Below are 16,881 nucleotides of genomic sequence, written 5' to 3' on the forward strand. Positions count from 1 at the left end.
ACATGTGCACAAGGTGGGAGATGAAACTGACATTGATAAGTTTTTACTATTTTTTCTGATGTTTGAATAATGTATGTATATTACATATATGAATCTTGTTTTTGATCACAAAGACAAGTAAAACTTAGGATGGTTTGGAGGTTTCTCGTTTATTTCAAGATATTTTCTTTTAAAATTTGAGTCAGGTTATCAAAGTTATTATGCTCGCTTTTAAAAAAAATTTCTGTTATTATAATACAGTATTTAAGTCCAGATGTTAATAAACTTAGGCAAGTGAGGCACCAGTCAGGCTACCACTTTTTAATTAAGTTATAAGGTAAGATATTCATACAACACAGAAGACTTAAAATTGCCTTAAAATGGAAAGTTCAGTCTTTTTACATATTACCTACTTTTCAGATTTCCAGCTCTTGCCTAACAAGTTTAATGCCCCCTCTCTAACAGGTTCTCAGGCTGCCTTCTCATTATTGGTAAGGCTATCCTCCTGGGTTATTTCCCAACCACCCTATCAAGGTCCATATCTCTATTATAGCAATGACTTTTACTTTGTTAGAACCGCTGCACACATTCAGCTCCAAGAGGGGAAGAACTACTTCATTCATCTTTCAACCAGTGAAGGTTAATAAAGTGCTCTGCATATAGCAAGTATATAGACACAAAGTTTGTTGGATGGCTACATAAAACAATGGCCTAGATTTTGCTTCATATTTCAAAATTCAGAGAAATAGAGTGTTAAAAGGCATAAGATCAAAAACAGATCACTGTAGACTGAGTACAAAGAACATTTAAAAAATTAAAATTTAAATTAATACTAATGTGAAGAACATGACCAAATAAGTAACAAGTGCCTTCAGAAATATACATCTACAAAGAATACTTTAAAATGTACCTCCAAAGGCACATAATTCCAATTTTTATTAAATGGAGAGACTTTTTGAAAAAATCCAAAGCTATCCCATCACTGGAAGAGCCCTCCACCATTTGGTTATGTTAAGCAAGGTTCAATATCCATAGATTGTGCAATTACTTATATTGCAAAATAAACTTTCTATATAAAGAAAACATAAATTGAGTTTGATATATAATTGTTTTTACCTTATACCATATTTCAATAAATTTTACAAGTTACTATGTGTTGCCATTTAATATTTGCAATATTGTACATTATTTATGAAGTAGCTACTTCCAGAAGACTGATATTCTCCTCCATACTGTGTCTTTGGCTAATACTACAGATGTGATTCAGTAGGAACCATATGACCAATCTGATTAAAATTCTTGGTTTCTCCAAGCCTGAGACCTTACTCAGTTCCTGAGTTATAACGCTGACTTGCTCTTCAAGTTAGATGTTGCCTAGATATTTTTCGTAAAACAGGGCTATTCAATGTAATTTCTTTTTCTTGAGATATACAAGTGTTTTTGATACAAAAACATATATATCCACATAAGAATAAAAACATCAAAATAACGATTATATTTTATATAATTTAAATGACAGAACTAAAATATGCCCATTACTTTTTTAAATGCAACATACTTTTCTTATTTTGCTGTTTGAAGTAAAGAGGAAACCTCTGTAACAGTTTTAAATACATAGAATTTAACTTATGTTAATATTCTGTTATAAAAAATAACTACCATATAATTTAAAATATGCAAAAGTAATCAGTTCATTGAAATTTATATTTAATAACATTTGTATCAATGAAAAACTGTAGGCTTGCCAAGAAACTTCTAAGGTTTAAATGAGAAGTAAAAAAAACCCAAAAAACAAAAAAAACCTGGTTCAGGCTTCATTTATTGCTACATAAAAATGACTACTTCTAGGGTCATCTGGCCTGTCGTCAATCACTCTTAGAAGTGGTAAATACAGTGGTACTCTTTGGAAAGAAAGGAGGAAAAATAATGCACTGCAATACAAAAATATTACCTATTTATAAATTATTAAAGGTTTATAAAACACATACCGAATCACGTTCTCGCTATAAAAACAATATACTTAAATGTAGAAGCACAAAATCCTGAAGCACCCACAATTATGTTAAGAATACCCATTTAATCAAGAAAAAAAATCATATATATATATATAATAATTTGAGAAGAAAAAAGGCAAAATTCTGATTTTAATCCAAACAGAGTTTATCTAGTCATGGAGGCAGGTCTCCACTCCAATTATACAAATAAGTTATCTGCCTTGTTTAAAGAATTATATTAAGTCTAAGATCTAGAAACTGGTCTGTGCCATTGAAATACATTTTTAACAGACTTTAGAAACCAGTAAGCTAACTGGCATATACAGAAAACAGATATTTCCATTATAAGGTTACATCTGAAAAGAGCCTTCATTAAAATCGATCTTGGCATAAAGAGGTATTCCTAAGCGCAAATACTTTGGCATAGCATTTAAATAACAACATAAATGCTACAAATTTCTTAAAGACAGAAGAAATCCTTGTCTTTTTGTATTTGCATTAAGTGTAAAGTTTCAAAAACTGTGGTTCTCTTAAATTTTTAGAGATTGAAATTGTGCTAATGATTTAAAAAGATCATTGCTGCCTAAAAAAGCAAAGCTTGTGTGTTTCAAACATAAAACATATTTACTTTTAGTGTTTGTGGCATTTTGGGTTTAGTGCTAGAATTAGTTTTAACAAATCAGTTTGTAATATATAATATGATTCACTAATATCTTGTCACTAAAAAAGATTTTCTATAATGAAAAACACTAATTCTATTTCTAATGGTAAACTAGTAGAGTTGGAGGTCCCACCATGGATCACAGGGATTAGAGCGCTATCAAGATCATTTAGATAATGCTGAGGAAGAAGTCGGCCTTCAGATCCTGCCTGAAATTCAACCTGGAAAAAAAAAAAACTTTGTAAATCAACCCTGGATAGTGAGCAATCTTGTTTAGCTCAGCAGATAAATATAAACTAAAAATATCATTCAGTTTAAAGCATGTTAAGAAAATACTTTTTACATTCTCTTATATTTCTTTTATCCACCTACTTACTACAAATTATAATTGTCCCTCCCACAGATATCATAAAAATAAAAAATTGCCACTAATTCATACTTTAGGTTTCTTCTCAATGAACATGTAAACACACTGGAGGACTAAAGTTTTGAATGATTACTAACATGACTTAAAGTCCCATGGTATTAAAAAAAAGTAATCTACTTAAAATATTTTGAATTTGTTGTTGTAATAATATTTAATATCTGAATTTAATGTTGCTGGTGAAAATTACATTTTAATACAGTTGACAAAAATATTAACAGTGCTTATTCAAATAAATAATTATCAGATGCTTCCTTGAGAAAGGAATTTTTAACTGAGATGAAAATATAAGTTCTTGCCAATAAGAACTATGAGTGCAACTCATCCTGGCTGAAGAAAAGCAAACCAGCACATGAACTCATTCTTGTTTAGATAAACCATTCTAATGAAGAACCTGCTTTGAAATATATTATATTGGATGCTGGAAACAGAAATGCACATTAAAATAATACTGGAGCACCATTTTTCACCTATCAAATTGGCAAAGTTCAAAAGTTTGATCACATACTGCTTTGACAAGGTACTGGGGGAAATGCTCACAAATTGTGGTAGAAATATAAACTGGTATAATCGCTACTTGAGACAATATGGTAATACCTACTGGGTTCATACTTGGACCTGACAATTCTATTTCTAGGAATGTTTCTTACAGACTCACATTTGTGCAAAAGCAAAATATTGTGGATAACTTAAATGTCAATCAGTACATACCAAACATGCGTAAGAACTAGTTAAATTATGGTACATTTATATAATAAACTACTACAATGCAACTGTTAAGAAGCATATGTAATAACATGAAATATCTGTAAGGTATATTAAATTAACGAAGCAAGGTAAAAAAGAAGTGTAAAGGAGGAACAAAAAGGACACATATAATTATTTGCTTGGACATGCATAAAATCACAATGAATACATAGAAACGGGTAACATTTGATTGCTTGACCAGGAAGGAAGAATGAGAAGGGAGTACGGCGTTGGATTAAAGGGTTTGGAGATAAGAGTAGGAAGGAGATCTTTTCAAGTCTATTACCTTACACAACTCTGCTGGGCACCATGTACACTGTAGCCCGAAGTTAAGGGGCCAGTTACATAGACTACAGTGTGAATGCTGCTCTCTGGAAATGTTCAGTGCAGTGGTCCTGTTACACTTTCAGACTTCTGCAATTTTAAATCATGTGAATACAGACTCTTCAAAATAATAAATTTTAAAACCTACTTATCAAGCAGGACTGTTGTGGGGCAGAGGTCAGCCAGTATGGCCCATTGCTTTTGTAAAAAAAAATTTCACCGGAACACAGCTTATTAGTCTACATACTGCCTATGGTTGCTTCTGCACTGTAGTGCCAGAGCTGAGTGACTGTGAAAGAAATCATACAGTCCACAATGCCTATAATATTTATTCTCTAGCCTTTAACAAAAAGAAGTTTGCTGCCCTCCTGTGGAGAGTAAAGGAGATAATGTACATGAAGTGTGTGTACACAGTGATGTTCTACAAATTTTTGTTGTCTTCATTCCAAAATAAAATGTTACAGGAAAAAACTTGATTATTTTAACATATGATACATTCATTTCAAAAATACATCACAAAAACATGCCTCACCATATCAGTGTCAATGGAAACTCTGAGGCCAATTTTATTCATCCCATTACTCTTTAGAGTTTTCAGGTGAGGGCACAGTGCAGCACTACAAGCCATGGCTATTTCTTTTGCAAAGTGATAATGAGTTGCTGAAATAGATAAATCCTGGTCCTTTAGAAAGTAGAACACCTGAAAGGTATTTAATTAGGAAATAAATCATAATTAAAAGTATCTTTAAAAATGCAACAATTGCTACTTTCAATTCAACTTTATTAAAATTCCAAGGTTAGTTGCATGAAATTCACTAGTTAAGGGCACTATATATATTTTAAATTTTCATACACACATACACATACAAACACACCCTGATCTATACTGTAAGTATAGATCTTAAGACCAAAGGTATGATATTTGGGAATGACTTAGCTCTTTTTGCCTCAAGTTAACCTGCAGCAATGAAAGCCTTGTTAACTCGGTTTAGAGAAGGATACTAATGGGCCCATCCTGTAAGTTCACCATCCTATAAGGACATCGTAATAAAGTTAAGATCAAACAAATAAATAATATTTTATAATTTCTATATCCTCTATAGTTTCTACCTTGTACATGCAGAAAATCACAGCAAATACATACACAAGCAGTAACACTAATTGCCTGACCCAGGTGGTGCAGTGAGTGGGGAGTATGAGGGTGGCCTAAGGGCTTGGGAGTCTATAGTCTCATATCCCTTTCTTAAAAAAAAAAAATATATATATAATAATTAAAACATGCAAAAATAACTTTAATATGTGAATGCTGATTACAAATTGATGTCAAGAAAATGTTTTAATTTTTGTAAAATAAGAGAAAATGAAAATAATATGGTCAGATAACATATACTATATAAACAAAGATAGCAATGCTACCAGAACTTAACTGTGGAGCTGGCAGGCATCATACCACAGCCTGGAATAATCCTATGGAATTCCAAGTCAGGTGTTATAAAAGGCAAGTCTGGGGTAGAAATATGTATGTCTCAAAGTGTAATCTAAAAAGTTTAATAAGCTGCACTTAAACATTCAGAGGTTGAGTACTACAAAATCTCCCAGTTAAAAAAACAAAAATCATATCGAAACACCATATGAAGGGAAGGAACCTTCTTTCTCAGTTACCTCAGTACACTTTACAATCTTGTTATCAGTTTCAAAATCGGCTTCCAGTTTTATTTTTTCACTTGGGAATCCTTGTAATGATATTCCATCCACAGAACTAATAACACTACAAAATAATACATCAGAATTATTACTACTAATGTGCCTCTTAGGAAATGAATTATTAGATTTGAGCAAATGAAATAAGGAGAAAAATTATGAAAGTAATAAATTTATAGTAGCAGTAAGATATCTCAATTATATACAAAATAATTAAAACTGTAGTTTATATTCATTTACCAAGATTTCTTGATTGTGTAGCAAATCATATCTACATTTTCATATACCTAGTTCAGACCTATGGTTTAAAATACATTAGTCTCTGAACACAAAAGCTATCTCACAAATTTCAAAAACTCTATTTTAGAATCCTTCAGCATTAGCTCTCTTCTCCTTTTGCTCCAGACCCCTTAGCCATTCTCAAACAAAACAAAACAAAACAAAAAAACACAAAGGTAACTGAAAAGAGGAAGGAGTGGCAGTAATATTCTGTAAGGCCTCTAATGTATATATTATTAAATCCAGTTGTTTGTATTTACAGTGAATCAACAGAAATCAAAATAAACATCCAAATGGAATCCTTGACAAAAATAGGTACCATACAACAGGAAATGTGTCTTGCTTTTCTCAGCCCTGGCATCAAGCCCACACTGCTACACAATGGACATTTTGCCACTGGCCCCCTCCCAACTGACCACCCTTCAATCCTGGCCAAGAAAACACACATTGAAGCTTGTTATGCTCATGTCTGAACAAACGGGCTGCATTCATTAATTAGAGTATAAGCATTTAAATTCATGGTATAATTCTGTACTTATTCATAATACATTTCATTTTATTAATAGGATGTTTTTATCCTTCCCCCTTCCATCAAATCAATTATATTTTAGTAACAAAAAGTGCCTACCCTGTGTTTCCTTTTTCTTCAGAATCTACCCAGCAGATATCCACATATTCTCTCAGGTCCACAGCATCAACTTTCCCACATGTAATTTTAAAGTCTTTTTGTTCTCGGAGAGCTAGCCTCAAGCCATCCATGGTCTCTGGAGTTATTTGTACCATTAAGCCATCTAAAAATGAGAGTTATGTTTCACATTTAGTTTACTAAATATCAATTTATATGTCTAAGCCATAAAATTTGTATCAAGATATGCTCTGTGCAAGATATGTTTTAAATTATCTTCAATGTTTTTTTCTATTAGATAAAGATTCTCTTTTAATGGCAAAAACTGGTAATTTTTTTTAATGGTAAAAAAATTTTAACCATTTAAAAAAAATAAATGATTAAAAAATTTTCCACTTTTGGCTATGATACCAAACTAGCTCTTTCATAACAACCATAAAACTAGACACAATATATGAGGCAATTGTTTCAGGTAGTGGACAATAGAAAGTGCAACACTGCGATTCCTAGAGGAAAACTCGGTAAGTGAGCCCACAACTGCCCAGGCTCTCTGCTTGGAGACAGTTTCTACACGGTGATCCATGAAGCCTGCAATGTCCCAACTGGGCTAAGAAGCCAGAAATAACAGTCCAAGGAAGCCTGGAACCTGGGGTCAAGACACTGAGGAGGGAGGCACCAGAATACTGTCTGGAAGGGTCCCTTTACATCCTTGGACTAGAACTGGGGAAAAGGGCTGGATGTTGAGTTTGATTAGCAATGGCCAATGATTTAATCAATCATGCCTACATAATGAAACTTCCATGAGAACCTTAAACATCGGGGTATGGAGAGCTTCCACACTGGCAAACACGTCAAGGTGCTAGAAGGGTAATATGATGGGACGGTGGTATATCTGGAGAGGGCATGAAATCTCCATATGCATCTCTTCCATTTGGTTGTTCCTGAGTTTTATCCTTTACAAATGCTTTATAATAAACCAGTAAACATAAGCAAAGTGTTTTCTGAGTTCTGTGAGCCATTCTGGCAAATTATTGAACCTGAGGAGGAAGGAATGGGATCCTCAGATTTAGAGACAGTTAGTCAGAAGCACAAGACACCCCAGACTTCTAACTGATATTTGAAGTGGGGGTGGGCAGTCTTGTGGAACTGAGCCCTTAACTTATGGGGTCTGTCCTAACTCTGGGTAGTTAATGTCAGAATTGAATTGTTGGGCACCTAGTTGGTGTCAAAAAACTGGAAAATTGATTAATGTAAGGACCAATACCCATACATTTGGTACAGAGGTGGTGTGAGTAAAAACCTCTCATTGGGAGTACTAAGTCACTGATGCTGGATCAATTCCTATTCAAATGCAGAAAAATGTCAATGGTTCCATTCCTTACACATGGGTATAAACAAATTACAGATCAATTAAGTGTTGAAAGGCAAAACTTCAAATCTTTAGGAACAAAAAAAAGAGAATATCTTTTTAACCATACAATAAGAAAGAACGTTAACCATAAAAGATTAATAAATTAACTGCATTAAAATGAATAACTAGTAAAGACACTGCAAAATGGTAGAGGAACTATACAATGTATAAAAAATTATGTAACTATAAATCAGTTAGAAAAAGATAAAATGTGATAGAAAAATGGGCAAAAGATGTGAATAGGCATTACAGAGAGAAAACATACGTCCAGTAAATATGCTATAAGATGCTCTACTTACTAGGGGTATGCTAATTATGATCATGTTCAGAGATAATTACCAGACTGATCAATATTTAGTAGTCTGACAAAACTACATTTGGACAATATGTAGATCAATGTGTAATCTTACATATTCTGAGGCAAGTGATTTTGCAGTATCTTGTAAAACCGAACATTTACTAATCTAATGGCCAAGAAATTCTACTCTTGGATATATACTGTAGAGAAACTCTTAGACATGTGCCCAACGTCCACACACACACCAATAAGAATATTACTAGTACCACTGCCCAGCATAGCAAAAAAAAAAAAAAAAAAACCAACCCAGATGTTCATGTTCAGAAGATAAATTGTCATACATTCACAAAATATTTAATAGCATTGAAAATGGGTAAGCTATAGTTGCTAGCAACAATATGCATAAATTTTAGACATATAATGTTATGTGAAAATAAGTTCCATACATATTGTTTAGGCATATGTTTATACAGAGTAAAAAAAAAAATTAAGCAAGAGGATGATAAACACAGTATTCAGTCTAGTAGTTAATTCTCGGTGAGAGGAGGAAGAAGTCATAAGTAGATCCAAATACTGGTCATGTTCTAGTTCTTGAGCTGGGTAATGATTTCACAGAAGTTTGTGGTATCCTGCCTTATAATTTACATATATTTCATATAAGTATCAAATAGTTTCAAAAAGAAATGGAAAACGTCTTTACATTAAAACAATCTTAAAGATGAAACTCACCTTCAACGATGCTGGACTTAGCAAGAAATCCTGAAGATGTTTTTAGAGCTCCATTGAATACCACAAAACTTGCACCTGTCACTGATAAAAAAAATACAACAATTATGTTTTAACCTGCTTTATTTTATGTTATATATTTTAAATGCATAATGTGGAACATGGCACATTTTAAGTACTTGATAAATGCCCACACCACTTACATTACAAAGCTAATAAAAATAACAAACAAAACAAAATTAAGATAAAATATTACATAAAGGTAATTTAATGCTTGTATCTAATAATTAATTGATGGACTATTGAACTATTTAAAATCTTTGCGTCTGTGTCAGGAGGGTGTGAGAAATCGAACATCCACTACTAGTGAGAGCATAAATCAGAACAATCTCTGGGAGGACAACTTGATAATTATCTGTTAAAATTATAAATACACTTATCCTTTGATGCACCAATTGCAATTTTAGGAATTAATGGCATGTATACAAGGCTATTTACAGTACATTTTTATAAACAGCCAAGGACTGGTAACAGCTACGTCTATCCACAGGGACAGTTGAATGATGTACACATATAAAGTGGAAAATGACGTGGCATGCAAAAATTCTTTATATACTAACATAGAATAATATCCAAAGTGTGTTAATAAAAGAAAAAGCAAGGTGCAGAATGGAACAAATGTTATGATTTGTTTAAAAAAGTATAAGTGTGTGTGTGTGTGTGTGTGTGTGTGTGTTTGCTTGCTTGCTTAAATATATGTCTCAGAAAGGATATACAAGAAACTGATAACCCTGGTTTGGTTGCCTGTGCAGAGGGTAAGAGGATAGTCTGAGGGTCAAGAGGAAAGAAGATTTTGCACTATAAATACTTATACCTCTTGAACTTATACCACATAAATATATACCGATTCAACAAATACATATTAAATAGTTGTAAATTTTTATTTTTTAATTTTTTTTATTGTTAGTTTCAGGTGTACAGAACAATACAATAGTTATCCTTTTCACCCTCACAAAGTAACAACTCCCCTTCCCCCATCTACTGCCCTCCCACCCCCCGAATAGTTGTAAATTTTAATGACAAAAATATCAATGACATGTTAAGTGAAAAAAGCACAATACATAAGTGTAAATATCCAGTATAAAATCATCTATTTAATATCTATTAACATAAAAAGGAAACACAGTAAAAATGTCAACAATGGCTATATCCTAACATTTCTTTTTCTTTTTCTACTTTTTAAAACATATTCTCTAAGCTTACTACAAATAAGCATACATTACTTTTACAATAAGAGGAAAAAATTTTACTAGCTACCAGAATGTCAGACTACTTTAAATACATTATTTTATACTACTGTATTAATTTTATGGACTACTTACTTCCACTTAACTTTCGATTTGACAGGCCCTCTACTGCAACGGTTTGGTAATCACAGCAGTCACTGAGGCCATTTAGCCAGAGCTGAGAGTAATTCACTCAGATATACTGCTCACTTTACCACCTTTATCATTTTTATAGTCACAGTTTTATAAATCACCCTACATTCTTATCTACCTTGTGCTCCCCTGATTAAGAGGGCCAGAGCAAAGAGCAAACAAAGGTGAAAAAAACCTCATTCTAGAAAGAAATAACTGAAAAAATAAGACTCCCACCACATGGGATATACTAAGCCTGAAGATATCTAAATACAGTGTTTCAAGTCTTTAAACCTAATATAGCCCAAGAGAAAAGCACAAATTAGAAGCACTTTAAAAATCTGTTTGAATAGCTGAAATTTTAAAGCATACTGTTTTATCACCATCAATTCAGCAAATAAGTAAAATATATATTTTTTCCCCTTTGAAAGGAATTCTATTTATTGAGGTGGTTTAATGGATTAACACTAGGAACCAACACTCACCTTTTCTAGGATGGCCAGTGGCACTGTTCGCCTGTGTTTGATAAACTCCATCATTCTGTATACAGACTAGGTGAGAATCTGCTTCTGTACTAAAACTAGCTCCAATACTAATGACATGCTCATTAGAAGAATTTATTACTTTCATTACCTGGAAAAAAACAATACTCATTTAGAAACACTTTTAACATTTTATGCCTTCATCAGTTACAATAATTCAGAGTCACATTTCTGACCAGTTTCATAACTATCAAGCTTTGGTCTGGACAACTCCCTAACAATGTGATAGAAACAAATGTATTAAGATAAAATCACCTCACCAAGACATATAAACAACCAAAGCATCCTTCAACAGATGACTGGATAAAGAAGATGTGGTATATACACAATGGAATACTATTCTGCCATAAGAAAAGATGAAATAGTACCATTTGGGACAACATGGGTGCATCTTGAGATTATTATGCTAAGCGATATAAGTCAGACAGAAAAAGTCAAGAACCATATGATTTCACTGATATGTGGTATATAAAGCTGAAAACAACAAAAGAACAAGACAAATGAAAAAACAAAAACTCATAGACACAGACAATAGTTTAGTGGTTACCAGATGGTAAAGGGCGGGAGGCAGTAGATGAGGGTAAAAGGGATCAAATATATGGTGATGGAAGGAGAACTGACTCTGGGTGGTGAACACACAATGTGATGTATAGATGATGTATTACAGAATTGTATACCTGAAATCTATGTAACTTTACTAACAATTGTCACCGCAATAAACTTAAAAAGATAAAATCACCTCAATTAATAGATAAAACAGTAAGAAAAACAGATGAAAAAATAGAATTAAACAAATGCCTTATTAGGAAACAAATTTAAAATTTCAAATATTATATTTTACCATTATACAGAGGGTGCCAGAAAACTGTATACACACTTTAAGAAAGGAAAATTATATTAAAATTGTAATACTCAACATATACCAATAACAATAGATGAATGCAATATTTGACGTCTGCAATTATAAGAGGTGCTCAAAGTGGTTACCATCAGCATCCAGACACTTCTGATTACGGCAAACTATGGCTTAAGCAACGCTGACCAAAGTATCCACTTGTATACATTATTTTGGCACCCCTAGTATATTAGATAGTGTGATTAAAAACAAATTTAATTTGAAAGACTTCTAAGGAAATCTAATGTTCAATAATTATATCGAACATTTGAATAAAGCTATCATACTCACATCATTGTATTTTTTCCGAGGTATTTTTATGCAGCTTTTCCCCATTTCCATGTGAATCAACAGCTGATCTATATTATGCAAGGTATACTGGTAATTTCGAAGGTCCTACATAAAATAATGACATTTTCATAAACTTTAAACTACTACCTGCACTATTATCCTGCACATTTACTCATTTATTAAATCCATTTTTAAGAGTATCCATCATTTTAAGACTTGTGATACGTAACTGTCAAAATGCCATCCAGAGAGCACTACCAATTTTTAAAAAACCAACTAATCCTTCCAGCTACTCCACAATAATGATATTGGGCTGTCAGAAAAGTCATGACACATTTTTGCAATGAAAAACAGAAAGAATACGTCATGACTTTTCCGACAATAGTATTTGGGGTGATCTCCTCTTTCTAGTTACAGATCTTCCAAAACAGAATAGGTCTTTAAACTGAATATTATAAATAAAAGCAAGTCCACTGAAATACTTTCTTCTGGTAATAGGTAAAACCAAAATTACAGAAATTACAGGTGGAAGGGAACCTGAGACATCATCCAATCCAACCCTTCCTATTGTAAACAAGAAAACTTAGGCCACAATTTGGTCTCAATCACCAAACTTAGTGACTTTACTAACACTTTTTTCTAAAGCATCAAAAGCTTCAACATTTGTGTAAATCTCACATTAGCTGAATTTGTAAGTACTACCATAGAATAGATTGAAAGGCAATTTAAAATCAGCTACACATAAATTAGATGTGTTCTAAAAAACAATTAATTAAAAACAGAGTATGTTTATGTTAAATGAATTAGGATTATAAATAAACTTTCATAAATATACCAAATTAAAATAGGAAAATATAAGTGTGTAAAATTTAATAAGTTTTTAAAGTAGCAATATAAGAACGTTCAATGAAGTAGTTCAATTACTCACAACAAGTAAGTTCATAATAGTGTGTCCTATTTCTCCAAAAAGAGGTTTTCGGCCTCTGATACTTGTTAGAGGAGCAGGGTATGCTATACATAAGAAAGGAAAACTGGTTACTGTCCGAGAAACTCCCAAAGTCTTGAATTTATTACCATTAATTCTCATTTTTCAAATATTATGGATGAATACCTCCTAATCATTTCTTTGGGGAAAGTGAGCTATGACATTAACCCATACTGTGCATCCACTAGATGCTACATTGAACTGGCAAGTTTACATCCATTATCTTATTGAAACCCTGTAAGAACCTGATGAGGCAAGTATATCAATCCCTATTTTACAAATGGGAAAGTAGAGACACAGAGATTACTAAACTTGCTTTTGGTAACTAAGTTAATAACTGGTGAAACAGATTTGAAACTAGGCTTGCCTGATTCCAAAGCATTTAGTCTTTTCCTTATGTTTCCACAAAATTATGACAGTTGGAAAACTACAATAATTGGCCAGACCCCTATAAAGTTCTGATAAAGTAAAATATGAAGAATTAAAGATTCTTAAGGCATATACAATTACTATTCAATTGTACTAATTTATGGATGGTTAGTAAACTTTCATAATCCTTGGTGACCCATAATAAAAGGAGCATGCAGAGTCAGAAAAATCAATGCATAGAAGAAGAAGGGACATGGAATCTGGAACCTAACTACTTCTCTCTTTCTTTAGGGCACTATAAATATTGTGCACCCAAAAGAAAGAGAGACCTTGCTGGCAATGCAGCAGGGCCTCTGGAAGAAAGGGAAGGTGAAAAAAGGCACATAAGATTATTTCTGTGATTGAACTTGGCACCTTGAGCTAAGCTGCTGCCCGGATGGCTCAGTGGATGGAGCGTGAGCTCTTAACAACAAGGCTGCTGGTTCGACTCCCGTATAGCATGGTGGCTACTCCCACCTGCAACTAAGACTGAACACAGCACCTTGAGCTTAGAGGCCACCAGCTGCCAACGGGCAGAAGGATGGCAACTGGCGCCCTCCACAACGAAGACTGAAGAACAACAACTTGGCTGGTCCCCTTCCCCAATTCCCCAACACTGTTCCCCTCTCCCAATTCCCCAATTTTAAAAAAGAAAAAAAAAGATTATTTCTGTGATGATAAAAAGCAGATACATTTCAACCTTCGGCTTAGGTCATAAACAAACAAACCTCTCTAATACCTGTTATACAAATATACTTCCTTAAAATCCTAAGAAAGCACACCTGACATTATCTATTCTAAAAACTTAAGTCAGAGTGATTCTTTGTAGTTTTAAAAAAGAAAACTAAGTTATTTGGAGGATAGAGGGTGTAGATGGGGGGGGAAAAATAAGACAGTGGTAAAAGACATTAAAATGATAAATGATATGATTAAGCTAAATGCTGACTTTTTACTTCATCTTTTATGAGTGAGGGAGCATCCTTGTACCTTGGTAGAGGTAATTTTATTTAAAATACTATTTTCAAAATGGCTTAGCATGACATCTTGTCAGAGTTACAAAATGATCTCATAAACCATCTAATCCAACATTTAATGATATTCCAAATGGTCTCAACATAAAAGCACGGATAATGCCCATTTGAAAGTTAACTAATTTTAGACAGTTCCTGTTTAATTTTGGGACTCTTTTACCATTAACTTTTCCATACGTACATTATCTCTATAACAAAATAAATGCGCACATGCGTGCATGCATGTACACATGTGCGTGCATGTGCACGCGCGCACGCGCGCACACGCACATGCACACACATGCACACACATCACACTTCCAAGGTCATGTCTAAAGAGGCATGGGCACCAGTAACACCAAAATGCTAGTCTATCTAAAATCCAGCAGAACATGTAGAACTCAGAAAACAGCCAAGACTAGTTAACTTCTATGTATAACTGCTGATTGGCCCTCATCACCACTAAACAACTATCATAGTTTTGCAACTCCAAATCCTGTGATCTTTTGAGAAGTCCCTCATATTGCTCCATGATTTTCCTACTTTCAGTGTGAGAAAAACAGAAGTATCTACAAGTGGTACTGGCCAAAAACTGGCCAAACTTACAGATTATATGTTCCGTAATTACTTAAGATTAGCTAGCATATTGACCTAATCTTCATAAAAATAATTCATTAATATCAGAAACAAAATATTAGGTTGAATGGATGTAACACTTGGCTCAGAATGAAATTTCTTAAGTTCTTTGGTTCATACAGCACAAAACCTAAGATGAAAGTTAAATTTTATTACTTTTTAAATAATTTAATAGGATCACATATTTAAATCCTAAATGGTAAGGAACCCCCCCCCGCCATTAGAGTTTAATGTTTAATAAAATTTGCCAAATAGAAGGATTTAAATTAATATCTTTTTCTGAATTTGTTCATTTTGAAATAGTAATGGTCACTTTTATAACTTCCTTACATTTAATTTTCCTCCAAGAAAATACCTATTAAATTATATTAGATTTAAATAAAATTTCATTAGATGTGATGTACTTTACTTGCAATAAATAATTTCTTGAAAAAAGGCATAAAGGGTGGGAATTCAAAAAAGCTTAACACTGGAAATAATTTCAACTTAGATATAACCATATACTCATATATAAACCTGGACCACTATTTAATAACAGCTTTAGAACCTCTAGTTGTATCAAGGGTAGATACATAAACACATACTCATACTCACATATACACATATTATACATAAGTGATACAGTCTGCATCACTTTTGGATAAGCTAAATGTGAGGAATATAAAAATAAGAAAAGGGAACCAACCTCATGCTTAGAAAAATAGCAACCACTATTTTTAAGTATTTTCTTCTCTAAAAATAGTCATCTCTTAATTATAGTCAGTAACTCAAAGCAGTAGCACTGATAATCCAAAAATCCTTTATGTTTGGCTTCATAATGTACACAAGTTGAGGGGGCAATAATTTACCTTCTCAATATACAGGCAACATAACAAAATGAAATCCCTATAGTACATGCTTTTAAGAAAACTTCTCAAGGTTTTGCATGTTTTGTTCTGAAATTGAAAAAAATATTTTTAAAGGTTAATATAATAATTATGAATATCTAGAAACTTCATGATATACCAAAGTTGTGTAGAGTAATTTGGTAGTAAAGGACGGTTGTTTTGGAATTTTATAACAGTACAGTAAAACAAAAGTGGTCCTATTCATCCATTAAAAAATAGATTTTAACAATGTTCCTAAAATTCTTATTTTATATTCAGTATAATTTGAATCTATGCAATTTACTCATTATTCTAAAACTCACCTTTATATTCTGCACCCAATCTCAACATTAAACGCATAGGAAAAACCTTTGCCCAGGGAATCTCTAGCTTCTGGATAAGAATTCCACAAAGAAAAGGATTACTAGGTAATGGGAGATCATCAAGTTTCTGAAAAGTAGGTTTAATAAACAGAAATCCTCCATGGTCCTTGCTACTGAGGAAACTCTCGGTGAAGGTAATATTGTCCAAGTTTTCTATGTATTTTCCTGGAAATAAAATCATGAATAAAAAGATTTTAAGTTGTTTTAAAGATGCATTCTGAATTTGAATGTCCCAATATAAACTTTCTTAAACAAAGGCAATGCAGAATATATTTTTT

At 32.8% G+C, this 16,881-nt stretch overlaps 1 protein-coding gene across 2 annotated transcripts in view; it reads right to left on the reverse strand.

Annotated features, from left to right (window-relative positions):
• Nucleotides 1-130: 130 nt before the first annotated feature.
• ZFYVE16 (zinc finger FYVE-type containing 16) overlaps nucleotides 131-16,881 on the reverse strand; it is a 43,474-nt gene continuing 26,723 nt past the window's right edge. For both annotated transcript variants that reach the window (XM_019634810.1, XM_019634809.1), the window contains exons 10-18: nucleotides 16,544-16,768; nucleotides 13,244-13,326; nucleotides 12,316-12,420; nucleotides 11,073-11,220; nucleotides 9,173-9,253; nucleotides 6,738-6,900; nucleotides 5,792-5,897; nucleotides 4,662-4,829; nucleotides 131-2,855 (exon numbers count right to left, since the gene is read on the reverse strand). In XM_019634810.1, coding sequence (XP_019490355.1) covers nucleotides 2,694-2,855; nucleotides 4,662-4,829; nucleotides 5,792-5,897; nucleotides 6,738-6,900; nucleotides 9,173-9,253; nucleotides 11,073-11,220; nucleotides 12,316-12,420; nucleotides 13,244-13,326; nucleotides 16,544-16,768 — 1,241 coding nt within the window. In that variant the 3' untranslated portion in view covers nucleotides 131-2,693. The remainder of the gene's footprint in view (nucleotides 2,856-4,661; nucleotides 4,830-5,791; nucleotides 5,898-6,737; nucleotides 6,901-9,172; nucleotides 9,254-11,072; nucleotides 11,221-12,315; nucleotides 12,421-13,243; nucleotides 13,327-16,543; nucleotides 16,769-16,881) is intronic.

The sequence above is a fragment of the Hipposideros armiger genome, unplaced genomic scaffold (genome assembly GCF_001890085.2).
Source record: "Hipposideros armiger isolate ML-2016 unplaced genomic scaffold, ASM189008v1 scaffold_1966, whole genome shotgun sequence".
Taxonomy (NCBI): Eukaryota; Metazoa; Chordata; class Mammalia; order Chiroptera; family Hipposideridae; genus Hipposideros; species Hipposideros armiger.